Source organism: Pundamilia nyererei, unplaced genomic scaffold (genome assembly GCF_000239375.1).
Source record: "Pundamilia nyererei isolate P.nyererei 1_Seehausen unplaced genomic scaffold, PunNye1.0 scaffold00460, whole genome shotgun sequence".
NCBI lineage: Eukaryota > Metazoa > Chordata > Actinopteri > Cichliformes > Cichlidae > Pundamilia > Pundamilia nyererei.
The window spans coordinates 80,421-100,995 of record NW_005187861.1 but is presented as its reverse complement, the minus strand read 5'-3'; the positions used below and the strand labels follow the sequence as shown (position 1 = coordinate 100,995).

General features: G+C 40.5%; 3 protein-coding genes across 6 annotated transcripts in view; 1 reads left to right on the top strand and 2 right to left on the bottom strand.

The window, feature by feature from the left end:
- Positions 1-11,648, bottom strand: part of LOC102196903 (long-chain-fatty-acid--CoA ligase ACSBG2-like) — a 13,867-nt gene extending 2,219 nt beyond the window's left edge. The window contains exons 1-12 of the mRNA XM_005753743.1: positions 11,351-11,648; positions 10,158-10,229; positions 9,832-10,025; positions 8,695-8,978; positions 7,710-7,798; positions 7,002-7,122; positions 6,815-6,895; positions 6,591-6,740; positions 4,096-4,263; positions 3,836-4,017; positions 2,908-3,138; positions 1,344-1,561 (exon numbers count right to left, since the gene is read on the bottom strand). Coding sequence (XP_005753800.1) covers positions 1,344-1,561; positions 2,908-3,138; positions 3,836-4,017; positions 4,096-4,263; positions 6,591-6,740; positions 6,815-6,895; positions 7,002-7,122; positions 7,710-7,798; positions 8,695-8,978; positions 9,832-10,025; positions 10,158-10,201 — 1,762 coding nt within the window. The 5' untranslated portion in view covers positions 10,202-10,229; positions 11,351-11,648. The remainder of the gene's footprint in view (positions 1-1,343; positions 1,562-2,907; positions 3,139-3,835; positions 4,018-4,095; positions 4,264-6,590; positions 6,741-6,814; positions 6,896-7,001; positions 7,123-7,709; positions 7,799-8,694; positions 8,979-9,831; positions 10,026-10,157; positions 10,230-11,350) is intronic.
- Positions 11,649-13,217: 1,569 nt separating this feature from the next.
- On the bottom strand, positions 13,218-16,398 carry hint2 (histidine triad nucleotide binding protein 2). 4 transcript variants are annotated; one of them, XM_005753740.2, is made up of 6 exons: positions 15,804-15,960; positions 15,576-15,700; positions 15,041-15,178; positions 14,841-14,945; positions 13,575-13,647; positions 13,218-13,487 (listed from the first exon to the last, which is right to left on the bottom strand). In XM_005753740.2, the coding sequence occupies exons 2-6, from the start codon at positions 15,654-15,656 to the stop codon at positions 13,396-13,398; spliced, it is 489 nt and encodes a 162-aa protein (XP_005753797.1). In that variant the 5' UTR covers positions 15,657-15,700; positions 15,804-15,960; the 3' UTR covers positions 13,218-13,395. The 4 variants fall into 4 exon arrangements, with proteins under 4 accessions (XP_005753797.1, XP_005753798.1, XP_005753796.1 ...); XM_005753741.2 differs by lacking the exons at positions 15,576-15,700; positions 15,804-15,960 and adding an exon at positions 16,340-16,398; XM_005753739.2 differs by having other exon boundaries at positions 15,576-15,960.
- mrps30 (mitochondrial ribosomal protein S30) lies at positions 16,084-20,570 on the top strand. The gene is made up of 5 exons (XM_005753742.2): positions 16,084-16,725; positions 17,095-17,240; positions 17,674-17,779; positions 18,639-18,815; positions 20,114-20,570. Exons 1-5 carry the CDS (start codon positions 16,152-16,154, stop codon positions 20,371-20,373), a joined length of 1,263 nt encoding a protein of 420 aa, XP_005753799.1. The 5' UTR covers positions 16,084-16,151; the 3' UTR covers positions 20,374-20,570.
- The last annotated feature ends 5 nt before the right edge of the window (positions 20,571-20,575 follow it).

Below are 20,575 nucleotides of genomic sequence, written 5' to 3'. Positions count from 1 at the left end.
GTCAGAGTGTGACCCCATAAAGACTTCCCTAAACCTGCTAGTCTGGAAGTCCAGCAGTTCATCTAAACAAGAGGCACTTAGACTAAAACTGACATAGTTACATTTACCCTACCACAAAACAAAACAAAAAGGTACGACCTCTCCCATGCTCCTAGGATGTGGGTGTGAATGCCAGACCACTCTGGAATGCACACAAAGTCTTGTAGTGAACAACAGCTTAAGTCATCAAAAGGTCAACATGCAGTATTCTACCATATGCAAACTTATATTATTAAAAAATTATACTGACTACTAAGTACAATTTTCTATTGACAGCATGCCACATCCGGCCCAATTGTGGTTTGGTTTGTGTGGCTCAGGCTCATAGAAAACAGGTCTGGCATCAAGCTGGCATTTCTGACTGACTGGTGTCATGGCAGGGTGTATGTCAACTAGAGGTGGGCTAGGTCTGGCAATGATGGCACTATTTATGTTCCTATGTTCCTATTTTAGTTAGAAGATCCACGTGCTATGTTGCAATACTGTACTGCTATGGTAGCCAACGTTTCAAAAGCAGGTTTGACAGGTCTGTGAGTGTACACTTTATCCAAAACCTAGTGACGGTTTACTCATATTTGCCACCAGGTGGCTGTAGAGCAGGTCACCTACTGGTCGGAACGTTAGTGGTTCGATCCTTGGCTCCTCCAGTCTGCATGTCAAAAGTGTGAGTGTGAATGAATGTACTTAGGAAGCACTTAGTTTAGAGAAAGTGTGTGATTGGGCCATGTTGTATAGAGTGCTTTGAGTGATCTGGTAGAATAGAAATAAGAATCAGTCCATTCACTGTCTGAACGGAGGTTTGTCAAGTTACATTTGCACTATTATGTTCTGGCACACAACTTACACATGGCCCACATACCGCAAAGAATGGTGGCCCAGATTTGGTTTGCCAGAGGTAATCCACACTTGGGCCAGCGCAGAACCAACAGTATGTCTACAACTGGCCTTGTGCTGGCCCATGTGTGGGCACATAGTGTGGGCCAGATCTGGGCCACACCAATTTTGCTATGTAGGTTTTTGCCTTCAGAACTGAACTTTTCTCTCTGAGCAAGGTGCTGGAAACGGGACAGCAGTTTGAAATGATTTATGTTTTGTGACATGGCATGTTTACCCACTGGGTTATATCTTAGACTCTTCTTAGTGCTTGAACTAGGAAATAGGAAAGCATTTCTGAACTTGGTTAGAAACAGGTTCAGCTGTTTTGTTGCCAGTGGCAGTCAATAGAAGTGTGATAAGTGTGTCACAACTATAACCTAAATGTGTCTTTTGGTGCATTTTCTCCCAGATTCAGAGCTATAGCTTACCCTTGATCCTTCCTGTGATATACAGAAAGTCTTGTTCATCATATCTTCCCAGGTCTCCAGTGTGCAGCCAGCCATCCTCATCCAAAGCCTCTGCTGTTTTGTCTGGCATGTTTAGGTAGCCCATGAAGATATTACGACCCCAGAAACAGATCTCTCCATTCCCATCTGCATCTAGATTCACCAGCTTTATCTTACAGCCTATCATCACCTTTCCACAGCTGGAAAGACAAATCAAAAGCCAGTGATGTGACCAGAATCTGCATTAAAACTTTTAATTGAGCACATAGAAATCAGAGCAAAATAACACAAATGTGGCTTAAATATGATCATTTAACATTTTAAGGAGATGGTTGTACTCCTAAAAACAACAATAACTCCTGGCCCTGACACTTTTTTTTTACATTATTGACTTTTTACAGTAAGAAGCTCCGTAACAAAATTAAATATTTTAATACGTTTGGACAAACATTTTCAAATTGTGTCTGTTTTCTGATGCTTTAGTCTAAATGAACCATCCTCATTTTTATTTAGACGGGAAGTATGAATATATAAAGAGCTGTGGCTGCCTCATGAAAAAGAGAGATCATCTGCAGACTGCAGAGATATTTGAAATAACACATGGTAATAATAGATAATGGAGTCAAAAAACTAATCATCACACAAATTACTAAAACTAAAAATATACAAAATATACAAAAATATGACAGAAAGTGTCACAGAAAGAGCCCAGTTAAGCAGAAGCATCGAGGTTGTGTCATATTTTTTTTATGTTTTTATTGTTTTACATGTAAACAGGTGTTTCCTCGGGCTTTTAGGACTTATTCTTATGCTTTTAAATATATTTTGCTCTTTCACATACAGTTTTTTTATTATTATTATTATTTTAGAGTATTTCTTCCCTCTATTTATGTGTGAGCATGAGCATTGTCATACAAACTTCCCCTTCACTATAAAAGAGTTCACTTTACTTCTGCTCTATTTTGAATTTATTAGAAAGCTGGTATTTTATACTCAGGCTGTTTAACCAAATATAAGGTTGTTGTAAGTTCCTGGTAATATGGGGATTACCCTGTAACTAGTTTATCAAAGGTCAATGTCAGCACTGGACAATGTGGGCACTTGTAACATACCTGCTCATCTTTAAAGAAATATGCCTCTGCAGTCATCCTGAGCTCTACAGAGCTTGAAGTGACTTTCAAGCTCAGTACAAAAACAAACTCCAATAAACTCACTGTTCAGCACCAAGGAGCAGACAAAGTTACGTTTTTTTCCCCCTCAGAAGGCAGTAAAAACAAATTCAGAGCTGGAAACAGTGAATCTAGGACTTCAGATGGACTGAAGTGTTGATTCAAAGAAGTTTTGTTGCTGTGATTAAAATAAATAGGCCACTGCTAAGAAATCTATTTCCTTATTAGATGCTGTCAGGTTTTTGTTTACAGTTATTACGTTGGCTATAATCTATCAGGTATGCTTGATGAAAAACAACCATCTATCACCTTCAACACAATATTTTTTGACCCCTGCTTTAACCACAATCCAACACTTCAGTCATGTCGATGTCTACCTTGTGACGCGGTATTCATCGATGGAGATGGTGTGAGGGCCAGAGCTTTCACTCATGCCATACAGCTCTTTCAAAGGGATGTTCAGGCTCATGAAGTAATCCAGAGTGTCTTTGGTAATCGGTGCAGCTCCAGTGCAGCATATTCTGCAGCGGTCCAAGCCCAAAGCAGCACGCACCTTCTTGAAGACCAGATTATTAGCCAGCATGAAGCCCCACGGCACCTGATTCTGTCTGTAACACACAAAATAAACCAATATTTTATCAAAATTATTGAGGATCTTTTTTGTTTAGGAATAATGAACTTAAGGAAACTTTAAATATGATTTTAAATAAGGTTTTTCTAGGTAAAGCTGAGCATCACTGGCCGTAGTGCAAAACGCCTGGCCAGAGTCTTGCATGATTTTTTTTCACTCTCTTTCTCCTTTTATTTGTTTAACCAACACAAAGAAAATCAAAGTAATTTGAGAACTGACCAGCTTCAGCCTAAGGCACCTTCTTTTATGTTGTGCAGACCTGATTGGCCTCACCCTGCTGGGTTATCCTGCAGCCCTGGTTTGAGACTTTCCTCTTCTCTTCATGTTTCTTGCTTTACTTTGTAATTTTATAATTTATTTATTCTGTCCTCTTGTACACTGTGCAAGTTTCTTAATGTTTTTCTTGTTTCTAAAATTATTCTGTAAGTAGTCTGCTCACAGTGTTTGGGGGCTTGTCCGAGTTACTTCAAAACTGCTTTGAGAAAGGCAAATTTACTACAGCTCTCAACACTATGAGATAAACAAATACGTGAAGAACCGATGACATTGCCATCACTCACAACTGCACAAATAAATCTTTCTATGCATTATGAATGTTATAAAGTGATGGCCTGGGGATGTTAAACTGTACAAACATGTGACGTGTTCATCTAACATCCCTGCTGCTGTCTCACCCGTTCATGACACTGTAGTTGTACTGCAGGCCGATGGACTTGGCAAAGCCTGCCACTCTCTTCTTCATTGGGGATGCTTTGGCTCCCACAGCTTTCATCTTCTCCTCGATCTTCTCCCACACACGAGGAACTCCCAGGAAACAAGTCGGGCGAACCTCTTTAAGTGTGTTTACTAAAGAACCCTGGAAAAATTAATGGTCATTACAGTCAAATATATTTAGTTAATGTTTCCTTTTTCATGAGGTAATAGTCATGCTTACTTTAAGGGCATCTGGCTCTGCAAAGTAGATGGTCCCAGCAAAGCCCATGCAGACCCAAATATCAATCATCTGGGCTGCGACGTGGCTGAGCGGCAGGTAACTGACCAGGATCTCCTCACCGCCTTTTGCTTTTAATATGGTACATCCCACATGGGCAGTCCATGTTATCTGCACATTTAAAAGTGGGGGAAAAGTCACCAGGTATTTTCTTTCGCCAAATATTTGTCTTGAATCTTTAGAGTACTCCTCTCACACATTGATCGAAACAACATTATGAAATTACAGTAGAAGAACTCGCCAGATTATATAAAAGCTCTCTGGTTGAACCACTAGTGCTATGGTTTAACTCTTTGAAGAATTAAAAGCTTGTCCTTACATCCTACAGCCTGCATAAGATATGCTGCAGTAATTCAGCTTGTTGTGCAAATTCAATTTTATTCATGTTTATTAAAGGTGCTAGAACTAAGCTAATGAAGTGAAAACTGGAGCTTCATAATGAACTATTCCTGATGCAAATGAAACATAAAAAATAGAGCTCAAATACTTAAAAAGCAGTAAATTGGTACAAGACTATCTCTCTATCTAAGTTTTTATTATTTCAGTTTGGTATGTTTTCATATGTTATGTGAAGTGTAACATTTTGCTCTCTCTTGCAATGATAAAAAATACCAGATCCAGATTTTGGAAAGTTGTTCACTTCTAACTTGAATCAGGCTCGACTTCAGGAAAAATGTTTATGTAAATCCATCCATGAATTGAATGAATTGTGCTAACAAGCGAAACTAAGCCAGTTATTTTGGCTAATCTCCTTGGAAGAGGTAAACGCTTCTACGTGAAATTTGTGGTTTTTCTGACTTTTGATCATTTAGAACAGGAGTGTCAAACTCAAGGCACACTTTAGGTCACGGGCCAAACAAGATAAATATTTATTGAACACACTGTTTATGTTTTTTAAACATAAATATGAATAAAAATAGACAGGAATAATATTCCAGATTAAATAAACTTAAAAAAATAAACTTTAACTTTAAATATTTTGCTCTTCATAAAAATATATCCTGTCAAAATTATGCAAGTTAGAAATATGAACATGCTGCCAAAACCCCCAGAAAAAATAAATGAAAGCATATACAAGGTTGGAGCCGCATGTAGACGGAGCTGGGCATTGCTTCAGGAATGGAACTAACAAACTGTGTGGGTCATTCAGTGTCGTACTTTCCCTTGAGTCTATCATTACACTGCAGCTCCATCTGAATATGCACATGTGCAGTTCAGCAAAGTCTGCTGACTTGGTTCAATATTACTTGGCAACAGGGAAAGTGAGGCAAGTTGCACTGGTGCATTTGTGACAACTTCACTTGAAATGTCTTCACTGCATCATACATGCCATGTCCATGAACTGACAGATTTCCTTGCTGAGCTCAAAAACTCTATTGAGAATTTTTATCCCAACTCAGCCAACAGACCTCTGTATGATGAGGAATGTTGGCAAACTCTGAATCTATTTCCCACATAAAAGACTGAAATTGACGGTGCTTTAAACTTTTAGCTTTAAATTTACGGTTTGCGTTACGGTGATCATTACATGCTCCATTTTTAGGACTTTACCACACAGCCTTTCCTGCTGTATGATGCAGTGATATGCAGTTCTCCCCCTGCATCTTTACTCGCATCCTGCTGACTAGTCCACTTTTTTCACCGCACAACACCGGCGCTCCATCTGTTGTAGGTCCAACAAGTTTGTCCCAGGGCAGTTTCATGTCGGTTACACTTTAACATACGTTTTTAAAAAAGTCTTTTCCTGTCATTGTTCCGTGCGATTTAATGTTCAATATTTCCTCTCCACGGATGAAGATGGCCAGCTGTGCAATGTCCATCATGTCTATACTTTTCTTGTCTATACATGTCTGTACTTTTCAGCTTATCCTGACGTTTTGTCTCGTAGTGCCGTCTTAAATTAAATTCCTTAATTACAGCCACATTAGCTCCACTAATAAGACACACGGGTTTACCAGCAATGCCAGTGTAACTACCGCCCCTCCCACCTCTGCCCAGCGCAAAGCACAAGGCTCGCATGCAGAGTATAGAGGAAATAAGTGCGAGAGAGAGAGAGGGTGAGAGAAAGAAAAAAAACAACAACCCATGGTTCGCGATAAGGAGCCGGCTCACGTCGTTCACGTCAAGGATCCGGCTCTAAGCGCCATTTCATTTGCAACCGACACATCACTAATGCATAACAATAATAATACAGCTATATAAAATGATCTCGCGGGGCAGATATAAATGTACGCCGGGCCGGATGTGGCCCGCGGGCCTTGACTTTGACATGTGATTTAGAACAAGACAGAAAAAAAGCTGCAATCTGAGCCTTAACAATTTGATGGCTACTTAATAAAATTAACAGTATTCAAAGACTTTTCAGTTCAATGTTAAATCTTAAAAGCCAATACCTTTTAGAAGAAGAGAGAGAGAAATCTCTTGTCAGGGCTACTCACATTGTCATGGCTCAACATGACTCCTTTAGGGTTGCCAGTGGTTCCAGAGGTGTAGATGAGGGTGCAGCACTCATTGGGCCGAAGACTGTCAATCACAGCATTCAGCTGCTCATCGGGCACATCCTCTCCCAGCTTCATGAACTCTTCCCACTACAGAAATAAGGAGGTTGAATCAAAACAGTGCATCAATGATAAGTAAATAAATGTTTGCTATGTAGACGTACTGTATACAGGAACGGAGCTTTCTGCTGTAGCTCGCCTTTGTACTGAACAATGGCTCTCAGATGAGGTAGATGATCTTTAACCTGTTAAAAGATACAAAGATAACATGTGAGGACAGAACCTCACTCACAAGTAATACATGTATTACTTTATAAAGAGATGGTGGTGAATTAAGATGAAACTGCCGACCTGCAGGATTTTGTCGAGCTGTTTCTGGTTCTCCACAACCAGGACATTGGCCTCACAGTTGGCAGCCACATACTGACAGGCCTCTGGTGAGTTTGTGGTGTAAATCCCGGCTGCCAGCCCTCTAAGGGACAAACAATTGCTTGAGCTATATATTACCTTGTATGAGTCACTGTCATGTGTTACCAGTTTGGCTACAGCTTGATGTGAAGTGGAAAATAATTAGATATTTTGTTTGGTGAACAGAAATTAGTATTTTTTTAAACTGTAGATTAAGCAAGAAAAACTAACTAAAGTGAGGGGTGATTACGCCTATCCCAGCTGGCACAGGGCGAGAGGCAGACGGCCTTTCACAATCACACTGATTTTAGAATCAAAAATTAACCTAACCCTGTTCCATGTCTTTAGACTATGGGACACAAATGGAATTCATTGGAGGAATTCTATTTGTGCACTTGTGCAGTTTGTGGCGGTGTCCGAACTGCACAAGTTGAATGTCCCTTAGTACTTCCTGACAGCTTGAAAAAATGCCAAATATCACATCCATGTAATTTTAACTGAGCCTCATGTGGGTGGAGACACAAACAGAGGTTCTGAGATAAGAAAGGACAAAGATAAATGTGCATGTCAGACAGTGTAGAGGTAACACAGGTCCAAAAGTAGACTAATTTAAAATGTTATCAGATTCAGTTCCTTATAGAGTGATCTTACCCGGCCAAGATGCAGCCGATGTCTGAGATGAACCACTCAGCGGAGTTGAATCCCAGAATCCCTACACCATGGTAACGCTCCAGCCCCAACTGATAAAAACAAAGGACAGGTAGATGCTTTTAAAGAAGAAGTGACTTTAATTACACAGCGCAGCAGGCGTATACCTTCGTTACTTCTGCGTCTTGTTGCATTAGCCACTCCACTCACACGGGACACAGATATGGCTGTGAAACATAAAACGTAACACAAGCTGGGCATTTCACACACCCAAGGTTCCAGCATGCTGTTCTCACATCAAGAAGATTAAGATAAGAAGTGCTGTTTATAAAAACTGGGCCAGGAGTTAAATGATTTATGCAGCCTTCAGTTCAGAAAGTATTGTTCAGTTACATAAACACAGCTTTCTAATTAAAAACAACCAAAAAACAAAACAAAAACCGAGTCGATGTTTGTTTAAATCAGAATTCTAACAATCATTTGGTTACTTTGTTTCTAATTCAGAGCATTTGATGACTTAAAAGTTCTAAGTTTGCGCTTTAAAGGAGCACAAGTGTCAAATCCTCTAAGCGCCTGGGTTTGAGGTTAATGCAGGAGGCAACAAAGACCTTTTAAGGCCAAAGAGCAAGAATGGGTGCAGGAAAGGTCTAAGGGAGAGTCCCTGGGAGTGATCCCCAGCATCTGCTGATCTCTTGGTTAAAAATGACAACTCTGGCAACTTGGTTTACAACTAACTTTGTGAATGAATGACAACAGCATACGTTAAAATGAATGACTGCAGTGTATGCTAAATAAATGCTTAAATTATTTAATTATTTCACAATTCTTAAAATCCAACTTTACTCTATGAAATAATGTTTAAGGCAAATTAATAACATTCTAAAGATCTACGACTGCCAAATAGCTTCTTTGCATTATATTTGAAGTTCACTGAAGTGTAATTTTTGTTCAACAGATGCAGGACGATTTGCAAAACAAGCAAACAAACCTTGAGAAAACTTTTCGCAGCTGCACGACACTGCTCGTAGTATTGGTTCCAGGTTAGAGTCATCCACTGGCCATCTTTTTTGGAAACCAAAGCTGGATGATTCCCATACTTCTCGACTGTCTCCAGGAACATCTGATGGACGGTGATGGGAGCCTTTGAGCCTGGCCCTGATTCCTCCATTCTCAGCCTCACTGCCTGCTCTCTGCCGGTGCTCCATAACTGGTCAGCTGGGGCTAGATTTGTTGCCAAATGGGCCGTCGACAGGGGAACTGCCTTGGGCTCTTCTGTATTGCGAGAACAAGGGCAGCTGCATATACTCTCCATGAATCACAAGTCAAAAGACACAGCTAGTCAGGTGTATCACAGGACTGCAGATATCTCTGTGCTGTTACCCTAGGTGAGTTACTTTAATGTGCAGTGTGCAGTGAAGGCTCTGCTGTTATCTGAGCTGAAACAGGAAGTTCCACATTACAAATGCGTCCCTAACAAACAGGTTCAGCCAGAAGAAGTCATGTAATTTTAGTTACAGGACTGAATGAGCACACAGACAACATACTAAATTCTGCCATCCAGTAAAAATTCTCGAGTGTTTCACGTGGTTTTAAAAGGCGTGTTCAAGACGATCTTTAGCACTTGATGCCCCAGTAATCCTGTATGCTTCAGCATTCCTAAGAAATTTTAAAGCCTTGCAGCCATCTGTCTTTATGAGAGGAGTCATTTCTTTTAAGTGTTATTGTCTTTTTTGTTTTCATATTTCCCGAAAATTTCTTTTCCTTCCAGCTTGCGGTCATTTTATGTCTGAAAATATCTAAAATGATATTTATTTTCTTGTTTCCCCACAGAGTAGGTTATATCTTGCCTTAAATGCCTTTGTGTTTTGACATTTAAAGTGACAAAGTTTATTCATTAGCTTTTTTACAGTTTGCAAATGCTTTTATGTATTCAGTCTTCTTATTGAAAATAATTATTTAAATCAACCTAAAACAAGATAATAAACAGAATTTGTTGAAAAGAAGTGGGTGTCTTTCACTCTAGCTTCTTATGTGAAATCTTTGTGGTTTACACCCAAGGACAGACAATTTTCTTTTAGTTTGGAGGCATTTTCTCATACCGTTACCATCGCCATTTCACCCTTACCTGTGGAAAATCCTTCAGTAGCTCCCTTCTGCTCAGACGATATGGGAGGCTGGGTCAGTAACTCAGTGTTACTGAGTGGATGGATCTTTGGAGGCAGTGTTGCACTGAAGTCGCCCGTCTTGGCTTTCCCATTGAGTATGACAGATGTGTGGGTCTTTATATCTGTGGCATCTGACTCAGTTTGAGCAGGAATGCTGGAGCAGACATTGAGATGACACGAATGAGAACTGATGATAATCGTAAAATCTAATTTTTAGATAGTTTGAAAAGAAGTGGTCCTATATTATCTATTTGACCTGCCCAGGGACTCATCTCTCTTTACATACCTTTCCATGTTACCATCCATAACTGCAGGGCTATTGCTCTTCATAAATTAATTTTCTTTGAGCTTATGTCTGCTAGAAACAGAGAAGATGAAATTAGCATGAAAACCCTCCAGAAACCCTCCACCGAGGACTCTCCAAGCAGTTAAGATTATGAAACAGCATCACTCCACTCATTTATATGTGACTGACATTCACCAAAGTCAGTGCAACAGGTCACAGCCAGTGACCGCATGTGCTGCCAATCACACACGCAGCAGCAGTGCATGTTGAAACTACTAGTATTGCGGCAAGAAGCATTGCTAAATCCACGTAGACTTACTTTGCCTCCAAGCAGCACCTTTCACCCAGATAATCGTGAAAGTGCTGCCATTACCAGTTAACATACTGAATAACAATCATGTCAGACTTAAAATAACTCTTCCTTGGCCTGTGCTCTACACAGTGAATGAATGCCCTCTAATGTGAATATTTAGCAACAGCAGAAACAATTGAAAAGTTTTCTGCAGATATTTTCCTCCAAGTTCAATTAACTGCACCAGTCTTTTTGCAGGGATGTAACAACAATAAATCTGATAATCAATGTTGCACCAGATTTCTAACAAATGCTGACTTTGTGTTAAAGATTGAAATCTGTCAAGATAAGCAGGATCTCAGTCCAACCTCAAAATTTCAAGATTGCCCTTGACAAGATTTCTCTGGACCAAAGTTCATAAACTTACAAAACTGCAGTTTGGCAACATTAAGTAGCAGAGGAAAAACCTTTGCTCCAGATTATGTAAAAACTTTATAAACTGTCCTGTGATGCAAACAAATTCATTTTAGCCTCACTGGTGACTTCTTAGTTCTTACATTACACAGAAAAACACCTTAACTATTGAAAATGCATTGGAAAATATAAAAAACAGCAGCAGTGAGAGATGTTAACTCTCTGTGGATGTGCCTGCTCACATCTATTCCTACGTTTCAGTCATATGTTTGATTTAACACATTCACTATGCATCTCCAGAGCCGTGTTTAACCTGCAGTGTACATACCCAGTGAGGAAAAATAGAAAAAACAGCACAAACAAGTCTGAATTTCTATGAGTAAAAATAAATCTTTATGCACATCCTGCAGTCTAAATAGCAGTTTATTCTTTTCTCACTTAACACATTCAAAAGACAGAAATGTCTGCTGTAGAAATGATATCCTACCTTCTCTGCTGACAGACCCAAGTGGCATCAACGTCAAGGCTGCAGTCAGGTGTGAGACAAAATTGCATCAACCTTTGCTCAATGCAGGTTCACAGATGTTGCCCCCTGGGGTAAATATCAACGCACAGGGGATTTTGATAAGATTGACGTGTTCCTTGGTCTCACGAGACTTGCACAATCCTTTCAACACCTCCTGCAGAGGTTGTGTCAACCAGATAGAGCTGTACAAAGAGAACTGGCTGAAAAAAAGTTTGGATTTGCACTAAAAAGAAGTGAGTTTAATCCAGTGGGTTTCAGATCTGCTTGTAGCTTTGTTTGGAGTTTCTAACAGCTATAGGCACTGGTTATATTCAGTTGCAGGATTATGTGTCAAGCATCCAATAAGATAACAAAGCTTTGATGGGTGGGGGTATTATTAAAGTGTTTATTGTCTCAGTTAAACTTGTGATGGTGGTTATTATCACATGAAGGATGAGGCCGGTCATAGAAATAAATGATAAAACTAGATGATATCTCTCTGGGTTTATGAGGCGATACTTTGACCTAGCAAAAAACAACAACAACAAAGTTTTCAGCATAAGGACAACTTGTGCAAATCTTTGCCCACCTGACTTTATTGGCACATCAAGAAAAAGGAGATGTCAGCAATAAAAAAGGATGCATTCCTTTAAAAAAAATCTCTTTAGTTCTTTTCTGAGATATAAAAAGAAATCAATAAGAAACGATAATGGAAAAGAAATATTTAATCATTAACAGAGTCCTCTTTTAACCATCTTCTATCCTCCCTGCGCCATTAAAGGCAGGGAACACTGTTTTCTAAGCAAATATAGGGGAAAGGTTATGCTTTTGACACATGGTTACCTTGCTCACAGGAACTAAGGTCACTGAATCATACCACCTAGTCACACCATAGCCACTCCAACTGTGACTCACAGTGGTAGTCTGGGCACAAGCCATGTGTTTGAACCATTAATCAGGGGCTTCATCAGTGCCAGCAGCCATACCGACCAGACGGACACTAAAATACACACAAAAATGAGCTGCAGACTGCCTCCCTTTAAACGGAGTCCAATTTGTGATAAGGCTCCACAGAGATAGTAATGGTTATTACATAATAGACCATATACATTTCTCTATTATGAAACGTCTCCAGTGGACGAACAATGCTGACTTGTGTTCAGTGCAAAGTGTGAAACAAAAATACTTAAAACGTCAAACTTTTTGCAGTTTTAAAGGTTTCTTCCTTATTAACAACTACGGAAAGCTTACTACTTATTAGTGCTTTACAGCAATACAGCAAGTTCGTTCTAGGAGCAAAACATTTAACCCCTACAGGGTGTCAAATCAAAGGGCCCACACATAAGAAAGCAAATATAAAAAGAACTCAAGTGTTTTAAAAGAAAACAAATACAAGTTTAAAAGGTGTTGAGTACAGTCTGGGCAGGTCACTTGTATTTACTGTCTAGGTTTATTAGTTAATATATGCTTATATCACACATATATATTTGCAGCTCCGTTCCTGAGGTTACACTATCCTGTGGGGGGTTGCAGGAGGAGGAGGATTTTCCACAGCATGGCAACCTCAAACACTTCATTGCTGTTAAAGCATTAGTATAACATTATATAATTAATCTTATCCTGGGCTTGGGCGTAGCTCCTCAGTTCATTTGCTCTCTGAAATGAGCTGTTGAGAAGGTTTGAAGAGCAGGTGGGTGAAGGAATAAACTGCCTGAAGCTGAGTGTTTCTGGGCAGAGTGAAGCATGAGGGATTACTCGCACATATCTGACCTCGTTGTTTTGAATCTTTGCTCTTAAATGTGAGCTGCTACCATGGTAACAGTATCCTGACTTGATTAGAGATTAAAGAACTGACTTGAGCTTTATTATTCCATAACAGAATGTGTCTTTATTTGCATCAACTTCTGACTTTTCCTTTTCACACATTTTTTTCCAACATATTTACATTGACATCAGCTTTGTGTATAAACAGGTATTATGCCATTATTATTGGATTAAACTGAGACACCACAGTAAATGTGAAGCCCTTATCCTGGTGGCCATTTCATCTGTCTTCCTCCCAGGACGTGGATGTGAAGGTGGTAGACGGACTGAGCACCGTGCTTCCCGTCGTTGATCACTGGGAATTCAGTGTGGATGTAAACAAACAGTCTGTATAGTCACATTAATGTCTGGAGAATCATTTCGGTAAAATGGTCTAACTTACCCACTCTGTACCCTTCAGTCAGAGATTCTTGCTTTGCCACATTTTTGGCAACAACCAATAAATGTCCTAAGAGCTGAAAGTGGAGAAAAGGAGAGCTGAAGAGATTATTTCCAGTCGACAGTGAGCTGTAAATGAAGCAGTTATGACTTCTTAAAAATTAATATTTAGTGTGTCCGGTCACAGAGGAGACCAAACTGGATGTGAGACCTACAGCAGGCTCATCCAGCTAACTTCGGGACTGATCCTGGGATTTCTGAACTACTTCTAACATGGTAACTTGCTGTGATACTAATCTGGACTAGAGCAAGTTACGTTCCAGATCAGTAATCATCAGGTATGAAATCAACGCCTACTGACCACTCAGATCTCCAGGAAATAGCGTCACCTTTCGTGAAGGATTCCTCAGACGTCTGTGCACGTACAGTAGGAGGTTTTAAAGTTTTTTTTAAATATTGTCTGAAGTCTTTCTCTTTTGGTAATGACCACCAATAATAACAACAGATTCATACAAGAAACTATTTGTTGATTTGTTTTCTTTTTCCAATTTTACAACAATGTTATTGCTCTATAAGTGTTACTATCAAATCCTAAAACAGAACACATATTTGTGCTTGTTGATTTTTTTTTTTTAATCTGATTTAAAAGTAGTATACGCCTTCTGTTTTTAGATTTCTTCTTTATTCTTAGACTGTTAAACAAGGGAATCTAGATAACAACAGTAATATCTGTCTGTATATCTATCTAATCTGTGTTTGAATTTTAATCTGGACGGCTCGACTCCTTTACAACTTCCCTGCTATATTATTTTATTTACCTGATATCTATTTAGGATTATAGGTTGCTTCCCTTGTGGGAAATATGAGGCTGCAGACCAGCCCACATTTGTTGCTGGTTATTTGATGTCAACACTGCCCATTCAATGCAAAAACACTCATACTGGTTGTTACATTAGGAAAGCCAGAAAACAAAAGAACATCTGGGCATATTTAACCTGCTCTTTGGTCCAAGACCCTGGTTTAAGGCTACACTCTGGGTAGTACTGGTTTCAAATGAGGGAAAGGTAGCGCCTTTAGTGCTTCACCTATAGATTTCTTCCAGTGCTGTGACAACAGTTTGGGGTGAGCTGGTTCTTAAATGCTCTAGAAATTAATCTCACAGACATGTCAAATAGTAAAAAACATAGACTTATAAAAAGGGAGCATGTGCTGCACAATCTCACTGCTTGTGACATGATCTGAGAGTCTAGACAGGAAAACACCAGTTTACCTCAGCGTCATCATCTTTGGCCTCACTTATTCTGGGAATAGGAATCCTTGGAATAACCAGGAAGTGAACAGGCGCCTGTGGACTGATATCCCTGAATGCCAAACACTGATAAACACAGAAAAAAAAATCTTATATATGAAGAACTGAACTGCAGAAATGTAACCACAAAATGTTTATTTATGAGCTCAGACTGTGCTTACCTTTTCATCCTCATAAATGATATCTGCAGGGATGCTTTTGTCGATCACTTTGGAGAAGATGGTTGGAACTGGGGAGCCGTACTTCTTGCTGGCTTCCTCTGCCAGCCTCACCTCGTCACTTTTGGTGCACAGGGGTCTCTGGGGGTGAACAACAGGCATGCATCACACATGGGAAAATCAAAAAGCTGCTTTAAGTACGTGTCGCAATGAAACCAAACCTCTTGGTGGTGGTGGGGCACTGCAGGTTCACCACAGCCACCACCAGTAGGACAGGTATTGTCAACATGCTGTGCAGCAGCTAATGAAAGGAATATGTTGACAAGAATGACAACAGGACGGTTTATTTTGATAGCAGATACCTCGCTTCGACAAACATGGGGGAAACGGCTGAGCTTAGCCGCTCTTGTCCCGAACAATGGTGTCCGCAAAATCTGACGACAGTACATAGCTGGCTTTTACAGTTTTGGTGCAAATAATTTTGTGTCTATATATTTTTAAAGGCCGAACAGCCTGTTTATTGACAAAAACACTGCACCTCACCAGAGCCGTTGCACCGTCTTAAAAGTCCAACTTTGACGTAGCCTTCGGGTACTCCCCTACCGTTTGGATTGTTCATGCTGCATCAAATCTCTGCTAGCGTCTGCCACCGTTTACAATAAGCTACATAGAAAATACACAGTGTAACACGAGTATGACGTTTTTTGCTATAGTTTTGAATGATTTTGGTTTCAAAGTTTAGCGAACGTTTTAGATTTGTACCCACGTTTTTAGCCCGTTCAACTACAAATTCCGAAATTTCTGAGTCAACGTAAATGCACCATCGTTTACGCGACAGGGCTTCATTCAAGACCCTCAACGTTCTCAGAGGCTAAACGTAATGCTAATACAAGCTAAGCTTTATTAAATTACACGACCATTTTATTAAATTACAAGACCACTGCCACAAGTAAATAAAATTAAATGTAATGTTCTTTAATACCGGTCTAAGTTTTGACTTATATTACTTTATGTAGGCGTTAGCATTCAGTCTGGCTCTTTTTTCCGCAAGGGGGCGCTGCTCTGAAAGACTGTTAGTTTGTGTGTCAACGAAAAGTGAAGAAGTTAAGCAAACATGGCGGCCCGCACACGGCTACCCTTGCTGTTCCCCAGAAACTTGTTTCCTTTTAGAAGCCAAAAGCTTGTCCACACTGACGTTTCGGTCAAGGAGCCAGCGTACCCTCCAATAGTCCCCTCTCTAACGGCTAAAAGTAAATCTGCGCGGCGGCGACAGATTGAGGAACGGGTGAAGAAGATATGCACCTCCTCCGTGGAGGACAAGCTGGCCCTCATCACTCGCATCCAGCGGGAGAAATTTGTAGTTTACCCTCAAACTTTCGCACGGAACGCAGACAGATGGTACCAGCACTTCACTAAAACCGCGTACATCCCGGGCCTGCCCGAGAAATTCACCCCGGGCTTGGAGAAGACCACAGCCGCGGTTCCAGGAATCGACGATGATGCGTTCGCGGACATACGCTCCTTGGTGACCCGTGTGATCCTGCAAGAGCACTGGCAATTTAGGAAACGCGAGCCTTTCATGTACAGACACCAAGAGCAGGTGGTCGGACCTTTTCTGAGGAGCCTGGTGTCTGGACTCACCTACAGTTTGGCTAAATACAACCCACTGCTGCAGCTTTCCAGTCTGGGTGTGTATGATGAAGTGGAACTAAAGACGCTGTAATTAGTGGTGTGGATACCTTCAGGAAAATAAAGGCATTCATAGTGAACAACACAGACTTATATAGCAACAAACGTTCCAAGTAGATTTGTTGTTTCGGGCAAAAACAAAACTCGACTAGAGTGGCCCATTAAAATCTGAAACTTATCATATCACAAAAGTCCAGCTTTTATTATAATAATCTTATGACTATTGCCAAAATAATACGAAGATATTAACAAGTTTTATTGCTCAAAACAAAAAGACAAGGAGTTCCAGATAGCATGAAGTATGAGTGCCATGTTTTTCTACTTAACGATCCTAGTCCTCTAATGTTGATCTATATTTGTTTTCTTAGATCTCAGTCCCCAGGTGAACTTTTATTGGAGGAGGGGTCAGAGAATTATCCCAAAGGGACATCGGAAACGCCGTCTCGAGCCAACCAGGTTCCAGATCGACGACCGCCCACACAGTCAGATCAGAGTAACCCAACAGTTACCTCAGGTAGGCGTCCTTTTCAGACCACATGGATCATGTAATAGCAATAGATGCACAGGAAGGGTTTTTGTAGGCCTTGCATAGTGGGGGGAAATCACACAAACCACTTAAAATGTTTTTCAGTGATGTTGTCATTATATATTTAATTCTACTTTATTATATTGCGTCTCATCGCAGTGTTAAAAGGTTTTAATCCAGATTCACACATTTAAAGCATCGCTTTTTCTGCAGTTATATAGCAATTTTCTGATCTTGTCAAATACTCAATGGACTTCACTCAGAGTTCTGCAGTTATTTGTGTATATATTCAACATTATTACCACAAGGGGGAGTTTGGGGGAGACTGAATGGGCCCATGGGCTCTAGACCGCCTATCTTGCAAGTTGGGCTTGCAAGATAATTTGATCAAATTACTTTTTCAAATCTTATGTACTTTTAGTTTATGCCGCTGGAAGCCTCCCATGCAGCTGAAGTTCCAGAGATCACGCTTCGTCCCAATGTGATGCCGCTGTTCAGAAGACAGTACGACAACAACATCTTCACAGGTGAAACAATGATGTGGGTCATGCAGGCTGTGCTAGGTGGTTCTAGACATGTTTTTCAGTCTAGTGAGTACATGTTCCTGGTTAGTAAACATGATCACATTTTTTTAATCCTGCTAATCTGATGACACACGGCCACAGCACCACTATGTTTTAGCAAAAAGCCCTGTGGACACTGTGTTTCAAATCGAATCAAAACTACTTTAAGTTTGCTGACTTTGCCCTAAAATCAGACTTTGAAAAGCTGTTTTTCTTTTTTTTTCCTATAGTTTTTTTTTTATCACTCCTGCCACCATCTTTGCTGCCACGGAGATCTCCCATAAATCTTATTTCAGGATTCTTTGAATGTCCCGTCTCCCTTTATTATAATATATCTGATTCTATCGATCAGTCATGTTTGAACAGATTTTAGTTGCAAGCTCAGTAAAACAGTCCGTGTAGGGAGCAAAGGAGGTAGAAAATATATATACTGCCTTAACCCAGAGCCCCAAAAACTGGCCACTGTCCCAAAGGCAAACTGATTCGTTCCCAAATTGTAATTCTGGTCTCACTAACAGGTCATCACGTTGATTTTTCTCATTATTTACTTATCGTAATGGTCAGCAGGGGGCGCCAATGTGGAACTAACTGGTATTTAGTAAAAGGTATAGATTGTTTTTTGGGAACAATTATTTTAACCCCAACCTTGCTTGTTTTTAATCTTTCTGCTTCTATAGCAAAGTATGATAATAATGTAGCTGCAGGTGGTTTTATATTTGAAGTTTTCATTATCACAGAGGTTACCCAGTGTTTGGCTCATTTTTTTTCTTTATGAATCCCCTCTACTTTCTGTTTATAACAAGCCTCTCTGTTTCATTTAAAGGTGCAAAGCTACCAGACCCAGCGTGCTACGGTCACACTCAGTTCCACCTGGTGCCCGACCGATACCACAGAGACCGGATGGTTCGGCAGCAGCAGGCTGACCAAGTGGAGGTTTTCCTCAGAGCCAATGCGCTCGCCAGCCTCTTCGCCTGGACAGGAGCTCAGGCCATGTACCAAGGTGAGTTCCTAACACAGCAAAGGTGCAACAGAACTGAGATGCTGTGTTTATAAAACATTACAATACATATTTATGTCTTCATGTAGTTGATTTACTTTGTTCGCGGAAGAGATTTAAAGACGTGTCAGAAAGTTAACAGAGCAAATGTCATCATGAAAAGCTTTTTCTTTATGTTCAAGTTGGTTTCTAAACATTTTCTAAAAAGGTCACACACTCACCAGCCACACAATAATATCTATCAGCATCTCGGCAGCATTTCAGTGCATTTAGGCATGAAGATGCGGTCAAGAGCTGCTAAAGTTCAAACCAAGCATCAAAATGAGGAAGAAAGGTGGTTTAAGTGCCTTTGAATGGGCATGGTGTCGTTCGTTGTTCCTCATACACCGGAAACTTCTGAAATTCTTAAGTCAACCCAAAGTCTTTAGCATTTCTTAATACGAAGGATTCTGGCGTAACTATTTCCTTCAGCCTGGTCTTAGTATTTCAGAAACTGATGATCTACAAAGAAAATTCCAGTGAGCAGCTGGCTGAGGCAGGAGGAGATTGGTCAGACTGTTTCAGTTGCAACAGTAACTCAAAATCCATCAGTCTTGAACTCTGCTGTGACATTCAGGTGGTAGAGTACAACATAAACAATATAAAAGCATGGATCCATCCCACTCTGCATTAACGGTTGAGCCTGGTAGTGGTGGTAGTTTAATGATGTGGGGGATATTTTAATGGCACACTTTGCTTCTTTTGGTACCATTTGAGCATCCTTTAAAAATCACAGCCTGCCTGAGTATTGCTGGACGTGTCCATCCCGTTATGACCACAGTGTACCCATCTTCTGATGGCTGCTTCCCATCACGAAGCTTAAATCATCTCAAACCGGTTTCTTGAACATGAAAATGAGTTCTCTGTACTCAAATGGCCTCCACAGTCACCAGATATCAATTCAATAGAGAACCATTTGGATGTGTTTGAACGGAAGATTTACATCATGGATGTGCAGCTGACAAATGTGCAGTAACAGTTGTGCAGTCGTGTCACTATTGACCAATCTGAGAAATGTTTCCAGAACCTCGATGAATCTATGCAATGAAGACGTAAGACGAAAGGCGATCATCCACTTAGTAGCCAAGTGTACCTAATGAAGTGGCAGTGAGCGTTGTTTTGCTTTTTATTAGCCTGGCAGTGCTATGATGCTGCAGGAATAGCGCTGATACAGGAATATGGGATTACTGCAGTGTCTACATTTGGCTTTAAATCTGAGAGAAGGCGTAGCTCGTGTTGATGCTTCCCTCTCCCCGCTGTAGGTTTCTGGAACTACGAGGATGTCACCAGACCCTTCGTGTCCCAGGCCGTGATCACAGACGGCCACTTCTTCTCCTTCTTCTGCTACCAGCTGAACACAGTTGCTCTCTCTGTGGAGACTGACACCAACAACCCCAGGAAAAACCTCCTGTGGGGCACAGAGAGCCTGCGACTGTACGAGAGCGTGCAGGACGGAGAGGTGGTGGGACTGAACGACGGCGTCGTCAAGCTTCTGGTTCAATTCTTCATGAATCAGCCGTAGTTGGATTGTAAGGGAAGGGGTGGAAATCTTTAGGCAGATTTCACTTGTGTTTTTTGTTCTCTAAAGAGCAAGATGGGAGTGAAGTTTGCCAGTTTGTATGAAATGTAATGTTGAAAAAAGAAGAATCTGTATTCCTGTGAAAGTAAGTACTGAAAAAATACTGTGTACACATCCCTGATTATTACAGAGGCCTGAAAGATCA

What these genes read in the sequence shown, in the direction of transcription:
- mrps30 (XM_005753742.2), top strand. Translation starts at nt 16,152, where the DNA reads ATGGCGGCCCGCACACGGCTACCCTTGCTGTTCCCCAGAAACTTGTTT. An exon ending in GCTGCAGCTTTCCAGTCTGG is followed by an intron (nt 16,726 to 17,094) that starts GTGTGTATGATG and finishes TTGTTTTCTTAG; the next exon opens with ATCTCAGTCCCCAGGTGAAC. An exon ending in TAACCCAACAGTTACCTCAG is followed by an intron (nt 17,241 to 17,673) that starts GTAGGCGTCCTT and finishes ATGTACTTTTAG; the next exon opens with TTTATGCCGCTGGAAGCCTC.
- hint2 (XM_005753738.2), bottom strand. Translation starts at nt 15,486, where the DNA reads ATGTACTGTCGTCAGATTTTGCGGACACCATTGTTCGGGACAAGAGCG. An exon ending in CCCATGTTTGTCGAAGCGAG is followed by an intron (nt 15,179 to 15,399) that starts GTATCTGCTATC and finishes GTTCACCCCCAG; the next exon opens with AGACCCCTGTGCACCAAAAG. An exon ending in GACTGAAGGGTACAGAGTGG is followed by an intron (nt 13,488 to 13,574) that starts GTAAGTTAGACC and finishes CTGAATTCCCAG; the next exon opens with TGATCAACGACGGGAAGCAC.